The sequence below is a fragment of the Lolium rigidum genome, chromosome 4 (assembly GCF_022539505.1).
Source record: "Lolium rigidum isolate FL_2022 chromosome 4, APGP_CSIRO_Lrig_0.1, whole genome shotgun sequence".
Lineage (NCBI taxonomy): Eukaryota > Viridiplantae > Streptophyta > Magnoliopsida > Poales > Poaceae > Lolium > Lolium rigidum.
The window spans coordinates 181,219,217-181,241,929 of NC_061511.1; the positions used below are offsets into that span (position 1 = coordinate 181,219,217).

At 43.8% G+C, this 22,713-nt stretch overlaps 2 protein-coding genes and 1 long non-coding RNA gene across 4 annotated transcripts; all 3 read left to right on the plus strand.

Annotated features, from left to right (window-relative positions):
* Positions 1-6,688: 6,688 nt before the first annotated feature.
* Positions 6,689-8,373, plus strand: LOC124647865 (F-box protein At5g07610-like). Its single transcript, XM_047187727.1, has 2 exons — positions 6,689-7,407; positions 7,539-8,373. The coding sequence occupies exons 1-2, from the start codon at positions 6,689-6,691 to the stop codon at positions 8,371-8,373; spliced, it is 1,554 nt and encodes a 517-aa protein (XP_047043683.1).
* Positions 8,374-12,108: 3,735 nt separating this feature from the next.
* On the plus strand, positions 12,109-13,910 carry LOC124647866 (putative F-box/kelch-repeat protein At1g15680). The gene is made up of 2 exons (XM_047187728.1): positions 12,109-12,833; positions 13,082-13,910. The coding sequence occupies exons 1-2, from the start codon at positions 12,109-12,111 to the stop codon at positions 13,908-13,910; spliced, it is 1,554 nt and encodes a 517-aa protein (XP_047043684.1).
* Positions 13,911-16,651: 2,741 nt separating this feature from the next.
* LOC124650505 lies at positions 16,652-18,061 on the plus strand. Of its 2 annotated transcripts, XR_006987026.1 has the most exons (4): positions 16,652-16,885; positions 17,035-17,525; positions 17,673-17,740; positions 17,826-18,061. It is a non-coding gene; the product is annotated as an uncharacterized LOC124650505 (long non-coding RNA). The 2 variants fall into 2 exon arrangements; XR_006987027.1 differs by having other exon boundaries at positions 17,035-17,332; positions 17,418-18,061.
* Positions 18,062-22,713: the final 4,652 nt, after the last annotated feature.

Below are 22,713 nucleotides of genomic sequence, written 5' to 3' on the forward strand. Positions count from 1 at the left end.
ATGCTAGTGATTTTGTTGTAGGCGCTGTTCTTGGACAGCGAGTAGATAAAAAACTGAATGTTATTCATTATGCTAGTAAAACTCTTGATGCTGCTCAAAGAAATTATGCTACTACCGAAAAAGAATTGTTAGCTGTAGTCTTTGCTTGTGATAAATTTAGATCTTATATTGTTGATTCAAAAGTTACGATTCATACTGATATATCATGATGCAATTAGATACCTTATGACAAAGAAAGATGCTAAGCCGAGGCTTATTAGATGGGTACTTCTTTTGCAAGAATTTGATTTACATATTGTAGATAGGAAAGGAGCTGATAATCCTGTTGCTGATAATTTGTGTAGATTGGAAAATATTGCTTATGATCCTGTTCTCGTTAATGATAGTTTTCCAAATGAACAATTGGCTATAATAAAGGTGAGCTCATGGGACAGTCCTTGGTATGCTGATTATGCTAACTTTATTGTTTCCAAGTACTTGCCTCCAACCTTTTCAGCTCAGCAAAGGAGGAAATTCTTTTATGACTTGAGGCATTATTTTTGGGATGATACACACTTATATAAAGAAGGAGTGGATGGTATTCTGCGAAGATGTGTTCCCGAATATGAACAACAAGAGATATTGAGTAAATGTCATGGTAGTGCTTATGGAGGACATCACGCCGGAGATAGAACCACGCAAAAGGTTCTACAATCAGGTTTTTATTGGCCAACTCTCTTCAAAGATGCAAGGAAGTTTATTTTATCTTGTGATGAATGTCAAAGGGTTGGTAATATCTCCGGACGCAATGAAATGCCTATGAATTATACTCTTGTTACTCGAACCATTTGATTGTTGGGGATTTGACTTCATGGGACCTTTTCCCTCTTCGGAAGGTAACACTCATATACTTGTTGCTGTTGATTATGTTACTAAATGGGTGGAAGCCATACCTACAAAAAGTGTTGATGGTGAGACCTCTTTAAGAATGCTTTTAGATATTATTTTTCCTAGATTTGGAGTTCCTAGATATATTATGACAGATGGAGGTTCTCATTTTATTCATGGTGGTTTTAGAAAAACTCTTGCTAAATATGGTATTAATCATATAATTTCTTCCGCTTATCATCCTCAAACTAGTGGGCAAGTAGAACTATCAAATAGAGAAATTAAATCTATCTTGCAAAATACTGTTAATAAAACTAGAAAGAATTGGGCTAGTAAATTGAAGGAAGCACTATGGGCTTATAGAACTGCTTATAAAAACCCCATGGGAATGTCACCTTATAAAATGGTTTATGGAAAAGCTTGTCATTTACCTTTAGAACTAGAGCACAAAGCTTATTGGGTCTGTTAGAGAACTAAATAAAGATCCTAAACTAGCCGGTAATAAGAGGTTGCTGCAATTAAGTTCTCTAGATGAATGGAGAAGTGAAGCTTATGAAAATGCTAAACTCTTTAAAGAGAAAGTTAAGAAATGGCATGATAGAAGGATTATCAAAAGAGAGTTTAATATTGGGGATAAAGTCCTATTGTATCGGTCTCGTCTCGCATTCTTTGCGAGGAAATTACTCTCGAAATGGGAAGGACCATATGTTGTTGAGGAGGTGTATCGTTCAGGAGCAATTAAAATTAGTTCTCTCCAAGGCAATGCCACACAAGTGGTGAATGGACAAAGACTCAAGCATTATATCTCAGGTGATTCTTATAATGTAGATGTTGATGTTATTCAAGTGGAAACACCGGAGGCTTTCATCAAAGGTCAAATTGACAGTCCGCCATAACTCGACTTTGAATAGGTAACAGTACAGGTAATAAAAAGTTCGCGATTTACTTTCCGAACAATGTTTTTGCTGCTTTTGGAAAATATGAAAAATTACGAGATCGAAACGGAGTGAAAGAGACGCAGGAGAGCGTGCCCCCACAGGCCGGCGCGGGCCCCAGCCTGGCCGCGCCGCCCTGTGAGGAGGGCCCCTCGTCGCCTCTTTCCGACTCTGGTTCGACCTGGTACTTTCCGTTTGTTGTGAATTTTTTTTCTATATAATCCCCCGGACCCCTGGAGGTCCGTATATCGTTTTCTCGACGTGTTTTGTTTCGAGCTGTTTCGCCAGGATCTATTTTCAATCTAGGAGCACCATGGTCTCCAACAACAAGGAAAAGGAGCCTTCGGAGGAAGGTATCCAAGACCCCGAGTTGAAGGAAGAAGTCAAGGTGGATGAAGAGGAAGTCGAAGAAGTTCCACGAGTACGCCCGCGCACCACCATTGCAAGCATCGGAGTGGTGTCAAACCCGTTCAACGCCAAGAAGAGTGCACGGATTAGCACCGGAGGAGGAGTTCCACGTCATTACCTAGCTCCAAAGACATCTTCTTCAGGCACTTACCATCCCTTCCGCAATCTAATCTACAATAATCAAATTGAAAGGACTCCCAAGGCAGCATTGCCTAGCAATTGGGATATAGGTCGTTCTAACACTGCATGAAGGACGAAGCCTGAAGCTGAAGGGTGGGGAAATAACTCTAAGAATTGGGACTCGCCGTTGGACATACTTCTTAATCGCGTCGAGCACAATTCAGAGATGATCCGCAACCTCATGTACAAGATTGATGAGCTTCAGGAGCTTGTGGAGAAGCTTGTTGGGGATTCATCACCACCATCGCCAAAGGAGTAATTCATCATCGGTATTGGCATCCCCTTGGTTTGTTCCAAGCTTGGGGGAGTGCCGCGGTATCACATCATCACTACCTTTTACTTTTTTCTATCAAGTAGTGTCATATCATGAGTAGGGAAGTTATCATATAAGATGGGTTGCAGTGTGGAAGTATCTCCCCTTTAGTTGGTTGTCTATGTATCCCTTGGTGTGAGTTATCATTATGAAATATTAATGAGAAGTCTTATCATTTACATATTGCACACCTTATTTTAGTCCGCAATTTCTATTATATGATTGATCTTGATTTTAGTATTGGTACCACTTTGGGAGCATTGAGTAAATCTATTTGGTTTTGGAAAACTTAGCGTTGGTCAATAGCAACAACACCTTGAGGTTTAAGTAGAAAAGAGAAATACATATAGTTGTTTCATTGTCTTCCTTTCTTGTTAGCTCATAGCTTATTATTCTGAAGTTAAAATTGTTTGTGCTTACTAGAAAGATGCATGATTATGTCTATCACATGTATATTTGCTTGTTTCCCTCAACTCTTATGCTTGCTAATTAACCTTGCTAGCCAAAGACCCGTACCGAGAGGGAATGCTTCTCCCGCATCCAAACCTGAACCCAAACCTATGCCATTTGTGTCCACCATATCTACCTACCGCATGGCATTTCCCTGCCATTCCAAGTAAATACTTCATGTGCTACCTTTAAACAATTCAAAATTTATTACTTCTTATTTGTGTCAATGTTTTATAGCTCATGAGGAAGTATGTGGTGTTTTATCTTTCAGTCTTGTTAGGCAGCCTCCACTAATGGACTAGTGGCTTCATCCACTTATCCTATAATTCGCAAAAAGAGCCGGCAACGGGGTTCCCAGCCCCAATTAATCAACTTTCATTAATAATTCTCTTCACATGTTTTGCTCTGATTCATCAGTAAGCAACTTAATTTTGCAATAGACACTCCTCCATGGTATGAGATTGTTGGAAGGCACCCGAGGATTCGGTTGGCCGTTTGGACAAAAAATGGATTCGTCAATTGGAAAACAGAAACAGGACTTTTTTGAGATTTAAGATTTGGGTGAAAAAAATAGAAAAAATACCCCCGGCGCTAACATCTCCTATATATAATGCAAACCGTCGACCTCCTCCTCACTTTCCTCACTTTCCCCTCTTCCTTCTCTTTTCCTCCTCCTCCACCTCCGATGGACTCCACCAACTACTGCACCGTCGACCTCCTCCGGCCTCCTCCGCATGGACTCCTCCGGCCTCCTCCGGCCACCTCCAACAGCCTCAACCTCCTCTCCGGCGTCATCCACCTCCTCCGGCCTCCTCCGCATGCATGGACTTCTACACCGGCCTCCTCCACCGGCCTCAACCTCCTCCGGCCTCCTCCACCGGCCTCAACCTCCTCCGGCCTCCTCCGCATGGCCACCACCACCTCCTCCGGCCTCCTCCACCTCCGGCCTCCCACTCCTCCACCTCCTACACCGGGGCAGCAACAAGAATGACAACCTCGGCCTACTAGACTGACAAAAAACGGCACCACAACCGCAGCTCACGAGATCTAGATCTAGATCTAGATCTAGATTTAAATTTTTTGTTTTCTGGTATAACTTACCGCCGGCGAACAAGGCAGGTGCGCCGGGGATAAATCGAGTTACTGCCGGCGAACCATCAGGTGCGCCGGCGGTAAGCCATTATCACCGGCATGTTCCCACCGGCGGGCGCTAGTGCGCCGGCAATAAGCAATTTTGGTGCGCCGGCAATAAGCCTTTTCCTAGTAGTGTTGAATATTTAGAACAAACTCCCCCATATAATATATGCATGCGTGAATGAAATTGAATTTAATTACATATATCGGCAATTAAATCCTAGCGGAGTATCCTCTAAACATTCAACCATGCAAAGCAACAAATGCAAGGCATGAAAGGTAAATGCTTAAGAACCAACGAAAGTAATTCCCTTAAACCCTCCAAACTCCCCCATTGGCATCGATTGCCTAAATGGACGAAAGGTTTCAAAGGCCAATATAGTGAGAGTTCCTCAATAAGATGTGAATTTCTCATATGGTGAGTGAAATCAAATGCACTTATTCAATGACGAATACTCAGAGGGAATCAAACTATATTGAGAATCAAATATTGCAAAAGAATAAGAAGGTGAAGAAGCTTCAACAAATGAAACAAGCAATCAATTGAACAAACGAATCAAGTTAAAGATATTATGATAAGATCAAGAAGAACACTGTAAGTAATATGCGGAAACTCCCCAAGGTTTGTGCACAAAATGAACAATTTGCATTGAAAAATAAGGTCCACAAACATGGAATCATAACTCCCGCAAGATCACTCAAGGCAAAAGGTACCAAGTGAAATAAGGATTTATGAGAGCCACACATGAATGTTTTAAATAGAATGAGGAAGCTCCCAAGGGTACGTGCACATGTATAATATTATATTTGAATACAAGGTGCACAACATGGAATCCTCACTCCTCATTGCCATTTAAAACACAAATATTTGCAAGAGATCATACAAGAGATTAAGCATCACTTGGAATAACAAATGTTTGAGCATCAAGCAAGAGGCAATATAAGATAATGCTCAACCAAAAGAATGTGTGAGAGGCATGACAAAGCATATTATAAGACTAATACAAGGATGATCATTGAGCATCATCATAGTCTTCAATGAATGATGTTGCTAAGCATAAACATACATCACCCAAGATTGAAATAAAAATATAAAATGAAAACCAATAAGAAACATAAGCTTAATAAGAAGCAAATAAAATCAAAGCTTGTACCAAAACCAAATATGAGTGCATGAAGATGCAAATTGGATAAAATGAGCACGCATAACCAAATTCTTTGCGGAGCCATCAAAGAAGTAGACAAGAGTAAAAAGAATGGACTCCAACAAAGAGGGATATCAAAAGGATATGTATCATCTCTCATGTATATAAGTTTCTATAAGTGGACAACATCATGACGATATTTATCCACAAAGAAACATGCACACACAAGATAGATACAAAAGAAATAGAGAAATATATTTGCTTTATAGCACGGACAAAGGCTCAAATTTATCTTATTGTATATGGAAGAACTTCAACCACAACCATATCAAAGACATCACAACAACCACCAAGGGAAGGGAGATAGTTGAGATGATTTGAGAAAGACAAACAAGTATCATAAAGTGTATAATGGCTAGTATCTGCTGTTAAGTGGACTTAATGGCATCTAACAAAAGTAGAGAGAATTGTAGTGGCATGTTTCGAAAATTGAAAATTGCAATGGTGTTTCTCTAATACGAGAAAATTATAGTGGCGTCTCTATCAAATTAACCCAACAACAAAACGCCATGTTCACTATTTACACCATTCATTAATTAAAACCAAGTTTAATCTGGGAGTGAAATAGACAAGTCATTTGTTATGGTTTGTCCTCCGTGTTCCCTGGGAACGAGTAACCGGATTGTGACTATGAAATCCACTACCTTCATCTTAAAGCTTAAGTTTTTTATTTTTTGAAAATTTAAGCCAAATAAAGTTTAACTAAACTTTTAGAAGAATATATATCAGCAAATATAATATTTTGTAGATATTATATAAAAGTATATTTTAATATCATGATATTGACTTTGTATTTTGCATGTAAATGATTTTGGAAAAAACTTAGTTAAACTTGATATAGTTTGACTTTCTAAAAATAAGAGTTGGACTCATAGCTGGAGGGCGCGGATACGCAAATCCTCAATTTTTGCAGGAACCGGCCCGGTCGGCGCGCGCGTGAGAGAAACATAGGACGCACGTGGGGTTGCATCGATCGAGTGTAGGCGCGCGCGTGACAGAAACAGCAATAAGCGCGCGCGTGACAGAAACAGCAACTTCAACTTTGATCCGACCCCGTCTCCAGATAAATTCATGCTTTGCTCCTCGTTCCAATCTATATTCGCCAACAACTTGTAGCCGCAAAGCAAAACCTCGCTCGACTCGATCGAACAGGAAAAAACAAAGGAGCGGCGATCGATCGGGAACGACGACTATATATGGCAACGGAGCCGTCCGCGCTACCCGAAGACCTCCAGGCGGAGGTCCTCCGGCGCCTCCCGCCGCATGTCCTGGCCGCGTCCCGGCGGGTCTGCAAGGCGTGGCGCGACTTGGTCGACGCCCGTCTGCGAGGTTACCTGCTCTCGCTCTCCGTCCGCGGCATCTTCCTCAACTACGACGAGCTTGACTTCTCGGAGTTCTTCTCGTGTCCCTCGACGGGGCCGGCGATCCACGGAGGGCTCGGCTTCCTGCCCTGCGACGGCGTCAAGGTCACGGACCACTGCAACGGGCTCCTGCTCTGCAGCGATGGTGGTGGGGAGCGCGACTACGTCGTCAACCCGGCCACGCGGCGGTGGGCGCGGCTGCCACCACGCCCTCGGCCGTGCAAAAGGAAATTCGGCCACATCGCCTACCTCGCGTTCGACCCCGCCATGTCGCCGCACTACCAGGTTTTCCTGATCCCGCGCCTGCCAATGCCTTCCGCGTCTAGGAAACCCGACGACAACCCATTGCTTCAACCCGAGTGGCCTCCCGCGTCGTACGTGCTGCATGCGTTTTCCTCTACGGCTCATAGGTGGGACAAGATCACCTTTCTTCGGGAAGGGAAAGCTGCGGGGATCCTAGCCGACATGGGTTCGGATCTATGGTATGGTCAGTACCATGCCGCCTACTGGGGAAGTGCGCTCTACTTCCATTGCCAGCATGGCTATCTCACCAGGTGCGTACTTACTACTTCTCGACTCCTCGGTCGATCGCCATTAATTCTCTATATATCAGCAAACATATGAATCACTCCTCACTCCGTACGTGGTTATTGATTTGTTTTATCCAATTTCTTAAATCCTGCAGACTGTCCATCTCAAATCGCACGTACAGAGTAGTTAGACTACCAGGTGCGGATGAATTCGAAGCATATCACAACCGCCATTATTTGGGGACATCACTCAGAGGGGTGTATTGCGCAAAAAATAATCGCCGGCTTGGACTTCAGCTTTGGCACCTCGATGAATCTCGCGGTCCAACAGAATGGGTGTTGGTACATGATGTGGAGCTCGAGACCTTTGCACGCAGATTCCACCCAAGGGAGGAGGGCCATGCTAAAAAATTACACAAACAATGGATCCTACAAGATGTTAACTACCGCAAGGTCCTTGAGAAGTACAATCCTAACGGATATGAAAACTGCGCAGCACCAGTGGAAGAGAAATACGACTGGAACTCCGATGATGATAACGTTCTTGATCACATCGTCGAAGATACCACTGAAGACTACAGCGAAGATTATTGTTTCCTTGGATTTCATCCTCATAAAGAGATTGTCTATTTGAGTTTATCAGTAGGAAGAGGAGTGGCCTATGACTGGAACAACTCGAAATTTCAGGACTTGGGCAGTTTACATCCAAAATATTATTATGACATGGACCAAAGGATAGAGACATCTTTCACGTACACACCTTGCTGGATGGGCCAGTTCCCTGGAAACGAGCTGAAATCTCAACTTGAAGATGAGAAATTAGCTAGAAGAGAAATGAAATTGCAATTGGAATCTCAACTTGAAGATGATCATAACTTCACTTACACATGTGTGGACGAGTATGAGATGCGCAAGCTCCGGGGGCATGCCAAGAGGGCCAAGGACTCTGCCGCCAAAATTCGCCGCAGACACCGCAACACGGGTCGGTAGGAACCCATCTTCACCGACATGAACTCCATGGCAACCAAGTTCGACCTTCGCAAGGTCACCGAGTAGCTCTTCACTGGCATCGCCCGATCCAGGCAGCTTGGCTAGTTTTTTGAAAACAAATATGAGCACCTACGTACACACAATTCTGAATATCAACTATCTAACCTGTTAGAGGCCACGCACTTGCAAGCCCGATAGAAAACAAGGTGTTAGACCCTGTTTATGTATCTTGTATTTGCTTGGAAAAACCAATCATGGCGCCACGAGTAATTTTGGAGGACCCTGCCATGTAGTTTATTACATACATATACATTTAAAGTAAATAATGTATGTGGAGCTAGAATATATTGGCAACCATATATTATAAAAAATAAACTAGTAGAATTGTTAAATTACTTAATAGTTATGGTACATTTTTTCGAACAGGACGTTGCAACCTCAATCTCTCTATCAAAAAGATGCATACGCCCATATTTTATTCGGAGCTAGTTGAGTTCTCAGTTAACTCATACACCGTCCCATTGCATCATGAGTCATAAACATGAGTTGCAAATTAGATTGCACCTGAGTTTTTTTAGTTGCAAGAGGGGATACAACTAGCAAAAATAATCCGGATCATTATGGCTTCTTTGATTCATAGGATAGGAAAATCATAGGAACATGAAAAGTATATGATTGAAATGTTATGGCTACTTGAATTCTATGGAAAGATAAAGTGTATTTGATTGTAGCAAAGAAAAATTTCCATGAGGTATGACCTCATGTTTTTTCCTATAGAATTTGCACTAGAAGATTTCTATAGGATTTGTTCCTGTAGGATTTGTTCCTATGAATTAAACAACATGTGTAGGAAATTTTACTGTATGATTTAAATCCTACACAATTCCTATGAAATTCCTATGAATCAAAAAAGCCCTTAGATGTGCTTTGTGATTCGTGCTAGTCATGAGGGTTGCAACTGAGATTTGATGACGTCATCTAGCTGATAAGTAACTTAGTTCTCATTCGACCGAGAATTAGCCACACCCTTTTTTAATTATATTATTCAACAAAGAACTTACAAGAACATACATAAAAAACAACCAAAGCCACCACACCACACCTACAAACTTACAATGGGGGGAAGCATGATATGTGGGCCTTCTACCCTAGGAACATAAACAACGTCCCACCATCTAGATACAGGGGGGCTCATTGAATCGCTCTATAGTGCTCTGGGGCACATATCCAAGCCAGTAGACCCTCAACGAGCACCTCATCCACACACATCGGAAGCCGCCACCGTCTTCGACCCATCTTCAGAGCAAAGATTCGCATGTTTCTCACCAGGCCACCACGGCGCCAAACAACACCACCGCCCTGCCTCGACCATCAAAGTACACCCACCATCGGATGCCGTTGCGGCATGCCGCCGAGACTCGTCATTGATGACTTAGAAGATTCCACACCGCTCCATCCTTAAGGCCGCTCCTGCTAGTACCTACTCTGAAAACAATGCCCCCCACCCCCTAGAGGAAAGTGGCGCTAGGCACCGCCATCTTTCGATCCGAGAAACCTAGATCTAGCCCAAAGCAAATGAAACTTCCTGCCGATTCCACGCCCACTTCAGATCACATACCATGTGTTGTTTCAGTTGGCATCTCTATTTCTAAACTAAAGATCTTTCGGTTTGAGTATCACTCGATCACAATAAAGGGTTTTATTGATGTTGTGAAAACAATTTGGAAAATTAATTGTCGATGGACAATGGAAAATGTAGACTCAAAAAATGGAGCAGTAGTATTCCTGTGATTAATAAGTTCATTGCAAACTTCAATAAAGTCATTTTGCTCTTGGATGATATTGATGAAAAGAGAATGTAAATTTTAATTGAATGCAATTTTAGAAATATTGTGAAGAGAAATGCAACACTTGTTACCTTTTTTTTTTGAAACGGAGGCAAAACCTTGCTCCATCCATTAATTAAGAAGAAAGTGCTCAGTTTTTAGGAGAAAATCGGGCGAAAACCTACAACAACATGGCCACGTCCACCCAAACACCATCCACCCACACATACCAACACAAAGATCACAGAGCCACACGAACTAACACGACACACCTACACACACCGACAAGGGGGGACACCATCAATCAACCACAAATGTCTTTCCTGTAGCACACTTCTCTTGCTTCTACACTTGTTTGGGATAGCACCATCTCTCTTGGACGTAACCTCACAGCCAGGGTACGCAGTGGCGAAGGTAGCGAGAAAAACGAAGATCTCCCTGGCAACGAAAGCTCCGGGCACAGGTGCCAACACTCCTCACTTAGCAACCACATGTTCACCGGACTCATGCGAGAGATAGACAGGTGCGTCGACAACATCACTCAACTCAAGGTCAAGTGTCTGAGTCGTGATCATGGCCATGCCCTCATGCTCAGAGGCAGCTGACTCATTAGGCAGCGATGATGGCCCAGGAGGAGAGAAATAAGTAAATAACCGTGGAAGTGCTCTTCCTCAACCACTGAGGACGTCTTCTCCGAGGAGTCAAGGCCCGACCTAAGCTTGCACTTTGGCGAGCCCCAAACCAACACAAGGACATGCCTCAGTTGGCTCCACAGAAAAACCAGCACACACCAACAACAGTTTGAGAGCTGCGAGCTCTTCATGACGTGGGCGAGACGCCTCATCGAAACAGACATCAACTAGCTGAAGGAGCTCCATGTGCATCAAGGCAACATGTGACTGATAGAGAGAGTCCAGAGTGGCGTTGATCTTGAAATGCACGCAACTCGTAGGAGAGGGTATTGGCACCACCGTTGCAACCGAGTGGCCCATGACCTCAACCCAACTTCGGGGTGATGAAGGGGGACGATATTGAGCAGATGGAGAGTGGCTCCGTTGGAAAGGAGCAGAAGCGACTGGAGATCGAACAGAAGTGACCACCTCTTCACCAAGAGTGGCAGGAAATCGAGCACGACAAAAACGCTCCGGTGACGACGATATCGGATGCATCTAAAGGGCCCACGACATGTGCTGACATGGTGGTCACGCGCGTGGCACCTGAAACATCTCCCACGAGCACAACGCTTGAAGTCGAGACCACACTCAAGACCTTCCCCTCGAAGCAAAGATGTTGGCTCACGGCCAGGGCGGCCACCCCGACCCACTTGCAACCGAGCCTTCATTATCTTCAACAGCAACAGATGCAGCGCAGGTCTTCACCGCATTACCCTCAACCTGCAGCTAATGTGGTGTTATGAAATTGCAAAGGAAGCTTTTCTAAATTGTGCTGCACTAGTTGGACTGGCATGCTATTTTTTCAAGCTACACCATAGGATCGCTCTGGTCCCGAAATTGATTACAATTTCTTATGTAGAACACACGCAAGTTCAGTCTAATAGTGTAGATTTGCAAAAGAAAAGATGGAGGACCACAATTTGAATGAGATGCAGCTACTTTTTGGGGTGTATGATTTGAAATGTGTATTGTTTTTTTTATAGCACTGTATTGTTTTATTTTAACTTCAGCCTGAATATATGTTTGAACCCTGATCGGTGGCACAAAGTCTGAATTTATATTATCACGTAGTCTGAATCTTGTGTGCAGAATGAACCGCCTTAGGTACGCACGAACCGTCACGGTAGGAGCAACCCTAGAAATAGGGAACTTGAGCTCTTGGAAGAAATCAAGAAACACTAGGTCGCGTGCGCGCGATCGCGAACGGGATCAAGGAACGGCGAACTGGACCGACGATGGCGCCGGAGATGGCCGCAGCGCTACCCGAAGACGTCCTCACGGAGGTCCTCCGGCGCCTCTCGCCGCATGTCCTGGCCGCGTCCCGGTGGGTCTGCAGGGCATGGCGCGACGTAATCGACGCCCGCCTGCGCCACCTCCTGTTCTCCCACTCGGTGAGCGGCATCTTCATCAACTACACCGCGCGCACGCATGGCTTCTCGAAGTTCTTCTCCCGCCCCTCGATGGGGCCGGCGATCCACGGAGGGCTCGACTTCCTACTCTGTGATGGTGTCAAGGTCACGGATCACTGCAACGGGCTCCTGCTCTGCTACGATGGGGAGCGCGACTACGTCGTCAACCCGGCCACGCGGCGGTGGGCGCGTCTACCCCGACGGCGCCCTCAGCCGCACATGACGGGATTCGGCCAGAGCGCCTGCCTCGCGTTTGAACCCGCCGTGTCACCGCACTACGAGGTCTTTCTGATGCCGTGCCTTCCCGGCGACGGCGACGGCGAATCGAATGATGAGGAGGACACGTTGCTCCGATCGGAGTGGCCTCCCGCATCATACTCGCTGCACGTATTTTCGTCGATGGCCGATCGGTGGGACGAGAGGACGTTTCTGCGGGAAGGCGAGGCAGAAGGGATCGTCGCCCACACTTATTCGGATCTACGGTATCATCATGCCGTCTATTGGCGAAGCAATCTCTACATCCATAGCCGGCATGGCTGCTATCTTACGAGGTACGTACCTTTTGCTAGTTCTAGGTTGATCGACAACAAAATTAGTTTAAAGATGATTCTAGAACCATTAGAGTTGTATTGTGATTCAGCCACACGAGAATTGCACATGGGTGTGAGTTACACATCTTTTTTCCGAGTTGCGTGTCAACTGCAAATGAAATTGGTTGACCAAGAATTAAGTTAATTCTAGGTCAACCCAGAACTAGCCGCACACTAACTTGTTTTATCCGATCGTTCACATTTTGTAGAATGTCCTCGACAAATCACACGTACAGAGTAATCAGACTACCAGGTGACGATGATGTGAGACAGGGAGGATATCCATACTACCATTTGGGGAGATCGCTCGAAGGGATCTATTGCGCACAAAATAAGTACTGGAATAAGCTTCTGCATTGGCACCTCAGCGAGCCATCACGCGATCAAACAGAATGGGTGTTAAAGCATGATATTGATCTCACGGCTTTTGCACACAATTTCCACGCACTCAACTACCGTCAGATGTTTTTTGAGGAGGACCATGCTCAACAAGTGGGCGGACCATGGATACTACAGGATGTTAAGGACTTCCAGAACTTTGAGGAATTATGGATCTTTGACGAGGATAGCATGGGATCCTGGAACTCTGAGGAGCATAACATTCTTGACATTGACGATGCTTTTGAAAGAAACTATGGCGGAGGAGGTCATCATTTTCTTGGATTTCATCCTTATAAAGAGATCGTCTATTTAGAATTTCCAATTGGAAGAGGAGTGGCCTATGATTGGAACAGCTCGAAATTTCATGACTTGGGCAACTTAAAACCACAAGGATACCATTACCTCCAACTAGGTACAGATGCATCTTTCCCGTACACGCCTTGTTGGATGGGGCAATTTCCTGGAAACGAATTGGAAACTCAACTTAAATATGAGGAGCTATTGACAAAAAATTTGGAATTGGAAGCTCAGCTTGAAAGTAGCTCCAACTTTACCTGTGTGGACGAGTACGAGCTGCACAAACACCGTGGGCACGCCAAGAGGATCAAGGACTGTGCCGCCAAAACTCGTCGAAGACGTCGCATCGTGGCTCGGTAGGAATCTACCTTGACCGACATGAAGTTCAAGGCGACCAAGTTCAACCTTGGCACCGCTGGATCCAGGTTGTTTGATTGGCTTCCTTGAAACCAAAATGAGCATGTATGTGCAAATAATTTGGAATATCAAATTGAAGATGAGGAGATGTGACACCATACTCATGTTCGAGGCCCCGCACTTGCAACTTGTTGGCCCAATGGAAAAGTAAGTTTTAGACCATATTCTTGTATTTGCTTTGCCCTGTTCGTGTATCTTGTATTTGCTTGGAACAAGCCAACCATGTGTACCAGTAATTTTGAAATCCTGTGTGTTGGTGGATCCGGACTATAAACTGCTAAAAGTTATCACAGGAAGAAACTAGACTTGTAAATTACTCAGCAGTTATTTTAGATACATAAAACCACAAAACTCATGGCCACCGTGTTCACTGTTTACAGCATTCACTAAATACTGAAGTAAACAAAAACCACCATAGTTCAATTGTCTTAAACTAACATTTTTTTCATATTGCTGCTAGCAACAAGCATGCATGGCCACAAAACTAAGTTTAATCTGGGGGTGAAATCGACAAGCCATTTGCTATGGTGTTGTTCTGCGATGTCGCGTGGGAACTAGCATGTCTCGGACAAGTGATCGGATTTTCGTGATGAAATCTAGTATTCTTCTTCAGCACCACTAGCACCACTCAAATCAACGCTATGATCAGCAGCCTGAAACGAGGAATCGAATATGAAGTTAGAATGTGAACTAGATCTAGTCAGCAACGTTATTCCGTTGAACTACTTAATCGTACTAAGTAGATCTGTAACCAAATTTACAAAGGAACAGTAGTGTACAGGAAAGCTCGCCCCTGCGTCCCCCACTCGCCCACTACTAGAAAAACAACTATAGGTAATATTCTCAGTTTCTCACCCGTAGCGCACTAAAGTAGTGGTGCGCCACGGGTATATAGCCATGGCGCACACAGAATTGGTGCTTTTCATGCATATTTTTATAGCCGTGGCGCACCCTAAAAAGTGATGCAGCACGCCTATATTTTGGCCGGGCAAAATATGATTGTCATGGAAGATTTCTTCGTAGAGTAGCCCCCAGAGTTCTCCGAGTTTTGCCCGGAAGAGGTCACCTAGAGGAAGCTGAGACCGAGGCTATTGCCGGAGCCGATGAGGAATCCGGTGACCATGCGGAAGAGTCCATCTCAAACCCCTCCAAGAAAGATTACAGCAAAGATGTAGCAAAAAAAGATGTTCACAGAGAACTGAAGGTGCTTCATCTCCGGCCAAAGAGGCAGAGAAATGATCTGATCCTACATGAAAAACATTGAACTGTGTCACTCGGTCCCTTTGAGAGTTTGTAATAACTTAGTGAACTTTATGCCTTTGCTAAGTAGTGTGTGGAAACATTTGAGGTGGAAAATAGTTATCCTGCTACTTGTTAGTTTGCATGCACATGATTGGTTTATTTAAGCAAGTGCTGGTTTCCGCATATTTTCGAATAACATGTTTAAATTTTTACGAGTTGGAAAACCTTTTACCGAGAAAACTTGTTGGGACAATTAAGTAACAGTATAATGGAACCACTAGGGCCTCTCCACAGCGATTTGAGATCCTTGACCGTCAGATTGGACGATCTAACGGTCCAAAATTGGTTAAGCGTTCCCCAACTGGCATCCCCTTTCCGAACTGACATTGTTACATCCCGTTAGAAAGGCCTATTTTCGTTCTAATGGCCCATTTTCATTTTAGGGCTGCTACTCGCAATGTTGTGTTCGGCCGCAGCACATTACTTGGGCCCGGAATAGTCCGCGAGAGGGAGGTTGGCCCGGCCTTTTGTTGGACTATGCTCACGATACCAGGCCAGCGTCGCCTCACCTCCTCTCTCTCTCTCTGCACGCCATAAAACGGGCAGCATTAAAGGAGCGAGGCTTTATGGTCTTCGTTGTGCAACCGTTCTCTGCGCTGCCGCCTCATCTTCTCCGCGAGATCTTCTAATTCCTCAGTTCTTCCATTTCTCCCAGCCTCCCATCGTTCTCCTGCCTTTTCACAAGTGGAGCAGCTGTTGTAAATCCACCGCGTGGATGTGGCGGACTTAGGTCCCCGAGGCCACAACCAGCAGCGACCTAGGGTCACCCCCTTGAGGTGGAATACATACCCGCGTTGCATCTGGTTCTCAATCTGCCGGCGAAAAAAAAAAAGATCTGTGTACGTGGTTGAATGGCAGGTTTAGATTCTCCTAATACATATTCGACATACGTAGTTTCTTAGTTGCCTGTTCATTCGTTTTCATGTATGTTCAACTAATTTCAAGTGGATGTAGTTTATGTTACTAGCTCAGTGTATTTTTTTAAAAAAAAATTGTACAGGTAAAAAATATAGGTCTTGTTTACATAATCTGGAGAAACCTCAGAAATGATTTGTGAATCAGCAGAGCGGAGCTAGCGTTGTGGGCAAAAGCTAGGGTAATTCAGGTATGCAGCAACATTTTTAATTGTAGAGCACATTTATGCATCTTCTTATTTCATTTGATGGTCAATACTGAAGATAGCTATATAGAGGAGGCTCTTGTTTACTTTTTGTTTCAGGACGATTCATTGTTCAGTTTATCAGCAACTTGATTTGCCGGAGAAGTTGCCCATCTTATTCAAATTGCACCTTTGCACGAGAGGGATTTTAACGATAAAAATAGGTTCATGACCTTGCTCATTCTTAGTCTATTTGTTCTTCTTTATGTCCCAAATACTTGTATAGTGAAAAAAATCCATTTTCTGTGACTATCTGGAGCAACAAATCGACATGAAAATATTGGTCTAGGAGCAATTGCAATTATTTTCAGGAACGATGTGCTACCTCATCATATTATTGGAACTATGCTGAATATGGTCATTGGTGCAACTTGAGAACCCAATTATTTATTGTGGCTTCAAGGCTTCCAATACTTTTATAGAAGCAGTATGATTTCTACTATTCCATAAGACAGAGGTGAGGCTCGAACTCTAGGTGGCTATCTAAGCACCACATGAGCTAACCAATAATACCTGGAGGTCTTTATCACTATTCAATGTGACTCACTTCTGCTATCTATGCATCAACGTCGAATGCTCACAACCTATGCATTTCTTGAAACTCAGCATAGAGCAAGAATATACTTGAGAAGAAAGATCTGCAACTAGCACTCAGTGCTCTTAAAGATAGGCTGATGAAAAATAATGCGGTACACATTTCTTCAAATTACTTCAGATTTAATTATCTTGCTATACTAGCTATTTGTATTTCGTTTTCAATCTGCCAAAGTCGCTGAAAATTGATTTTGAAATTGTGAATCGGTAGCATCTATATTACTTACAAATTCATCTTTGTAGATCATGAGTTATTTTGCAACGGCTGGACATAAAAAAGGAAATATGTTATTAGTCTGCTTCTCCTAAAGTAAGTTTATGTCCAAAATTGGAATTTGTGGCCATATGTACAACCGGGGATCCACAATTCATTTTGATGCTACAAACTTTGGAAGGGAATGTAGAGCCTAAGTGTAAACTGCTCGCGTGGCTCCTCCTACACATTGAGGCGTTGACGATTGACAGGCTGACGGTCAGATGGAGTGATTACGATTTACGACCAGGTCTGACGCCTTAGCAACACAGAGTTTCTGCCTTTACGTTAAAATGTATATTCCAGAAGTAATTTCTTTACCATAGTTTTTCATTAAAATGTTTGTGCAGTACATACCTTAGCACGCCATTGTCCATTGACTTCTCTTGTTGCACAGAGTCTATATGCATGATTGCACAGAACCAGCTTCTCTTGTTGTATTCTCCTTTTGCTGCGGACACTCAGGTAGTGATTTCCTGTTTAAATTAGCCCATGACCATTTGGTGTTGTCCCAGAAAAAGAGTGACGGTTTCTTTCTTGCTTCTACTAGGGATCAACCTCAACTGTTGATGTTTAGGACAAAATAAATGATCAGATTGCAAGAGTTTATATTTTTAGTTGTGGTCCATCTTGATGTTACTGCTCCATTAAGCTAAACAATACCGCTTCAAGACAGCTGCTTCATTAATTTTTAGCGCCTTATACCTATTATTGTATACCAACCAGTTTTGTTTTTATCCAGAGTAGTGTATCAAATTGTTCAGAGTATACTAAAAAGTTGATATTTACTGGACTTGTGTCTTTCTTGTATCGTGATTTGAAATGAAGAATTCTTAAGTTCATGTTCTTAAGATTTTTAGACTAAAATGGTTCTTCACTCTTGATATTGTGTATGCTTTTCCTGGGATTAAGTATACTGTGTTAAGATCTTTTTGGCTGTATATGCATTTCTAAACAACCTAATTTAAATTGTTCCCTCTGTTGTTTCTTTTACCTAGAAAATAGGAATATGGAATTTTATGGAATATTAGAAAATATAATTGTTCGAATGAAAATGCAATGCAATAACCCACTATCTGCAAGTTTATATTTCTCAATACTTCCGATTAAAATAGATATTAGTAAAAAATGATTTATATTTCCCATATGACATTTAAACCATCAATAACATCTCAAATATCTCTATTATTATGTATCTCTCTCATGATGACGGGCGCAGCAACGCGCGCCTCTATGTTCTAGTAGAGCCTAAAAGCTAGCCATCAAAAACCTTAGAGCCATCCCCCAACACTAAGTGTCCAAAATATTTACTAGGAGTCCACACATTAGCAACAGGAAATACGTAGGCTAGAAAACTTCATGTACAGCAGGGCGGTTTTTAAATATCACAACTAATAATCACATAGGCAGAAACTTCTAGCTCAACGGTTCTAGTTGGAAAAAATTACATGATCCAAAAATAAAAAACTAAAGGAGGTAAAAAAACTCGTAGAGTGAACCAAATGCTTTTCATCGTTCATATAAGAGACATATTTACATAGTATGAAATGTACTAAGTGTGAAATGGACGTAGCTGTGCGATGTTTTATGGATTATCCGTTTCGTCATAGACGTCACCTGGATCCACCTCTTTCGTTTTTGGAGGAAGTTTTTAGGCCTATCTCATACTTCACCAATATCTATGAGGTAGTAGGATCCCTTATATAATGTTTTTTTTTATGACGAAAGGTCCTTCCCATGTTGAAGTCAGCTTGTGAGTCTTCTCATGTTTGAGGCGTAGCACCAAATCTACTTCCTTAAATGAGTGTGTCGAACACGATGCCTATGATAGCGACGTAGTTTCTGCAGGTATATGATGCATCTTTGGTCTGCCAAATCTCAAGCCTCTTCTAACAGGTCCACTAATAAGTGTCTCACCTCAGCATCTTCTTTCCTATAGGCGGAAACATGTGGTGAATCATGGAATATGTCCGTTGGTAGGATAGCTTCTGCTCCATATATCATGAAAAATGGCGTGAATCGTGTTGATATGTTCGGAGTTGTACGAGCTCCAAAGTACAGATGAGAACTCTTCCGGCCGAGCTCATGCAACATGATGCAGTGGTGCTTCGAGTCTAGGTTTGATTCCGCTTAGTAGGTGTTCATTGGCCCTTTCAACTTGACCAAGATCTAGTCGGATCAATACTTCTTCAGAATACTCTTTTAATTCACCTTGAGAAAAATTCGAGACATTATTAGGAATTATGTTGTGTGGGAGACCAAATCTCACTACAGGTCTCTGAAGCTCTGAAGCTGGACCAGTGTTTGGTGGCGGAGACGGCTTGGTCTATGCCGACGGTTACATAGCCGGAAACCCGTTGGTGTAGCTTCACCGTCGGCATAGCTCGACACACCAACGGGGTTTCCTGGCCATCGGTATCTCTTGGCCGTCGGCGCGCCACCGCTAACGGAGCTCAGTTAACGGCGGGGAGGAGCTACGCTGACGGTGTAACCGTCGGCATAGGTGCGACGTGGCGGCTTCTAGCATACAACGCTGTAGGTATTGCATGGTGATTTTGGGGTTTTTAATTTATGATTTTGGTCAGACATTTGTTGAATAAATCAATTAAAAATCCGTATGCATCTTTTATCTGATTAATTGTTCACATTTTGCAAAATGTACTCAGGAGGCATGGAGGATATCCAAAGTACCATTTGGGGAGATCACTGAGAGGGTTCTATCGCACAAAATTATTATTGGAATAAGCTTTAGGTTTGGCAGCTCGACGAGTCATCACATGATCAACATAATGGGTGCTGAAAGCATGAAATTGATCTCCAGTCTTTTGTACACAATTTTCACGCGCTTAAGTACCGCAATATACTTTTTGAGGAGAACCATGCTCAGCAAACAGGCGGACGATGATAATACAGGATGTTAAGGACTCTGAGGAGTCCGTGGATCACGTGGATTCCTGGAACTATGACAAAGGTAGCGTGGGGTCCTGGAACTCTGACGAGGATATCGTTCTTGACATTGCCGATGCTTTTGAAAGGAACTATCGCGGAGGAGATCCTCATTTTATTGGATTTCATCCTTATGAAGAGTGTGTCTCTTAGAGCATCTCCACTCGTCCCCCCGAACAGGCCCCCGGCGAGCGTTTTTTCCATCCGGACGGCGTAATTCGGCCCAGTCGCGCCCCCGGTTCCTCGTTTTCGTCCGGATTTGGGCCTAAATCCATCCGGCGATCCCACGCCATCCCCGGCCCCCCGGGGAGCGCTCGGGGACTCCGGACGAGTGAAAAGCGGGCGTGGACCCAACTTGTCGGCGACAATGGCCTCCGATCTACGGCAAAACCCTCGTCTTCCCGATCTACGGCAAAACCCTCGTCTTCCCGATCTACGGCAATGCCCTCGTCGAACGAAAGCTTTGAACTCTCAAGTGGTGCAACATAGATAGATTATATATATATTTCGAATATAATTCGAATAAACATAGAAATTACATATAAAAACTTTAAAACTAAACTACTTCTTCTTCTTCTTAGAAGGCCCCGCCTCATCGTCGTCGCGGCGACGCTTCCGGCTCGTCACCTCCTCGTCGGAGGAAGTTGAGTCCTCCTCGTCGTCGTCCTCATCAGCCTCTTCGTCCTCCTCCTCCTGCTCCTCCTCCTGCTCCTGCTCCTCCTCCTCTTCCTCGGCCTCTTCCTCGGCCTGCTCCACGGCCTCTTCGTCCTCCTCCTCGTCGTCAAACTCGTCCTCGCTGGCCGGCGGGGGGGAATCGTCGCTGCTGGACGATGCAGCTGGATCCCACCAATGGCGCCATCCAGGCGGCTTCCCCTCGCTGTCGGTGTCCGATGGCCAAGAGATATCGCTCATGGTTGACGGAGGATGGTGACGAGAGAACAGATGAATGGCTCAGCCCGTCGAAAACCGTTTATGTAGGTCTCTCGACGAAAGAGAGCGCCGGTTGCTCTTCCGCGGAGTTCGTGCTCCATTACGGCGGTTCTCGCATCGAGGCCACTTCGACCGTTCCCGACGAGTCGTTTCGGCTCTCCAGTCCACTTCGCGACGGTTCAATGCGGCGAGGGAACTCCGACGATTGCCCTTCCCGGTGACTGCACCGTCGCTATGCACGCGGTGGGTGCGCGTCCATGGGCTCGCGGCTGGAAAAATGGGCCTCCCCAGGCCAAAAACTACATCCATCCGGCGCTAAATTTCGCCGGATTTGGGCGTGGGGAGCCCAAACGAGTGGGGATGCTCTTAGACTTTCCACTAGGAAGAGGAGTGGCCTATGATTGGAACTGCTTGAAATTTCATGACTTGGGCAACTTAAATCAGAAGGATATCATTACGCCCAACTAGAGACAGACACATCTTTCCCGTGCATGCCTTGTTGGATGGGGGAGTTTCGTTGGAAACGAATTGGAAACTCAACTTAAATATGAACAGCTATTGAGTATTGACACAAAAGTGGGAAATGGAAACTGCCCTTTTTACAACAGACATTGCGAATGAAGTGTTTCGTTCCAGAATGGGGTAGTTTAGTGCAACAATTTGTTCAAGGTGGTAGTGTTGGGGTCAAGGTGAATGATAATATTGGTTATTATTTTCAGACAAAAAAAGGTTTAAGATAAGGGGACCCTTTGTCTCCAATGCTTTTCAATATTTTAGTGGATATGCTTGCCATCTTAATTGAACGAGCCAAAGAGGATGGTCAAGTTGGAGGGTTAATTCCACATTTAGTTGATGGAGGCCTTTCTATACTACAGTATGCTGATGATACTATCATTTTTTTGGAACATGATCGCAACAAAGCTGTTAATATGAAATTAATTTTGTGCCTCTTTGAAGAGTTATCGGGGCTCAAGATTGATTTTCATAAGAGTGAGATTTTTTGTTTTGGAAAGGCAAAGGAGGATGAATACCAGTATAAGCAGATCTTTGGATGTGATGCTGGACAATTCCCCTTTAGATACTTGGGTATTCCAATTCATTACAAAAAAAACTCAGAAATTCAGACTGGTATCCGGTAGAAACACGTTTTGAGAGTAAACTAGGATGCTAGAAAGGGAAGTTACTATCCTATGGTGATAGGTTAGTACTTATTAATTCAGTTTTAACTAGCTTACTAATGTTTATGTTATCTTTCTTACAAATACATGTTGGTGTAAGGAAACGTTTGGATTTCTATAGATCTAGATTCTTTTGGTAGTCAGATGAAAGTAAACGTAAATACCGGCTTACCAATGGAACATTATTTGTCGACCCAAAGATCAAGGGGGATTAGGTATTGAGGTACTCGAAATTAAAAACAGATGCTTATTGAGTAAATGACTCTTTAAACTTTTGAATGAAGATGGGGTGTGGCAACAATTGCTACAAAATAAATACCTAAGACAGAGGACGTTATCAGAGATGCAGGCTAGACCTACTGATTTCCCTTTCTGGAAGGGGTT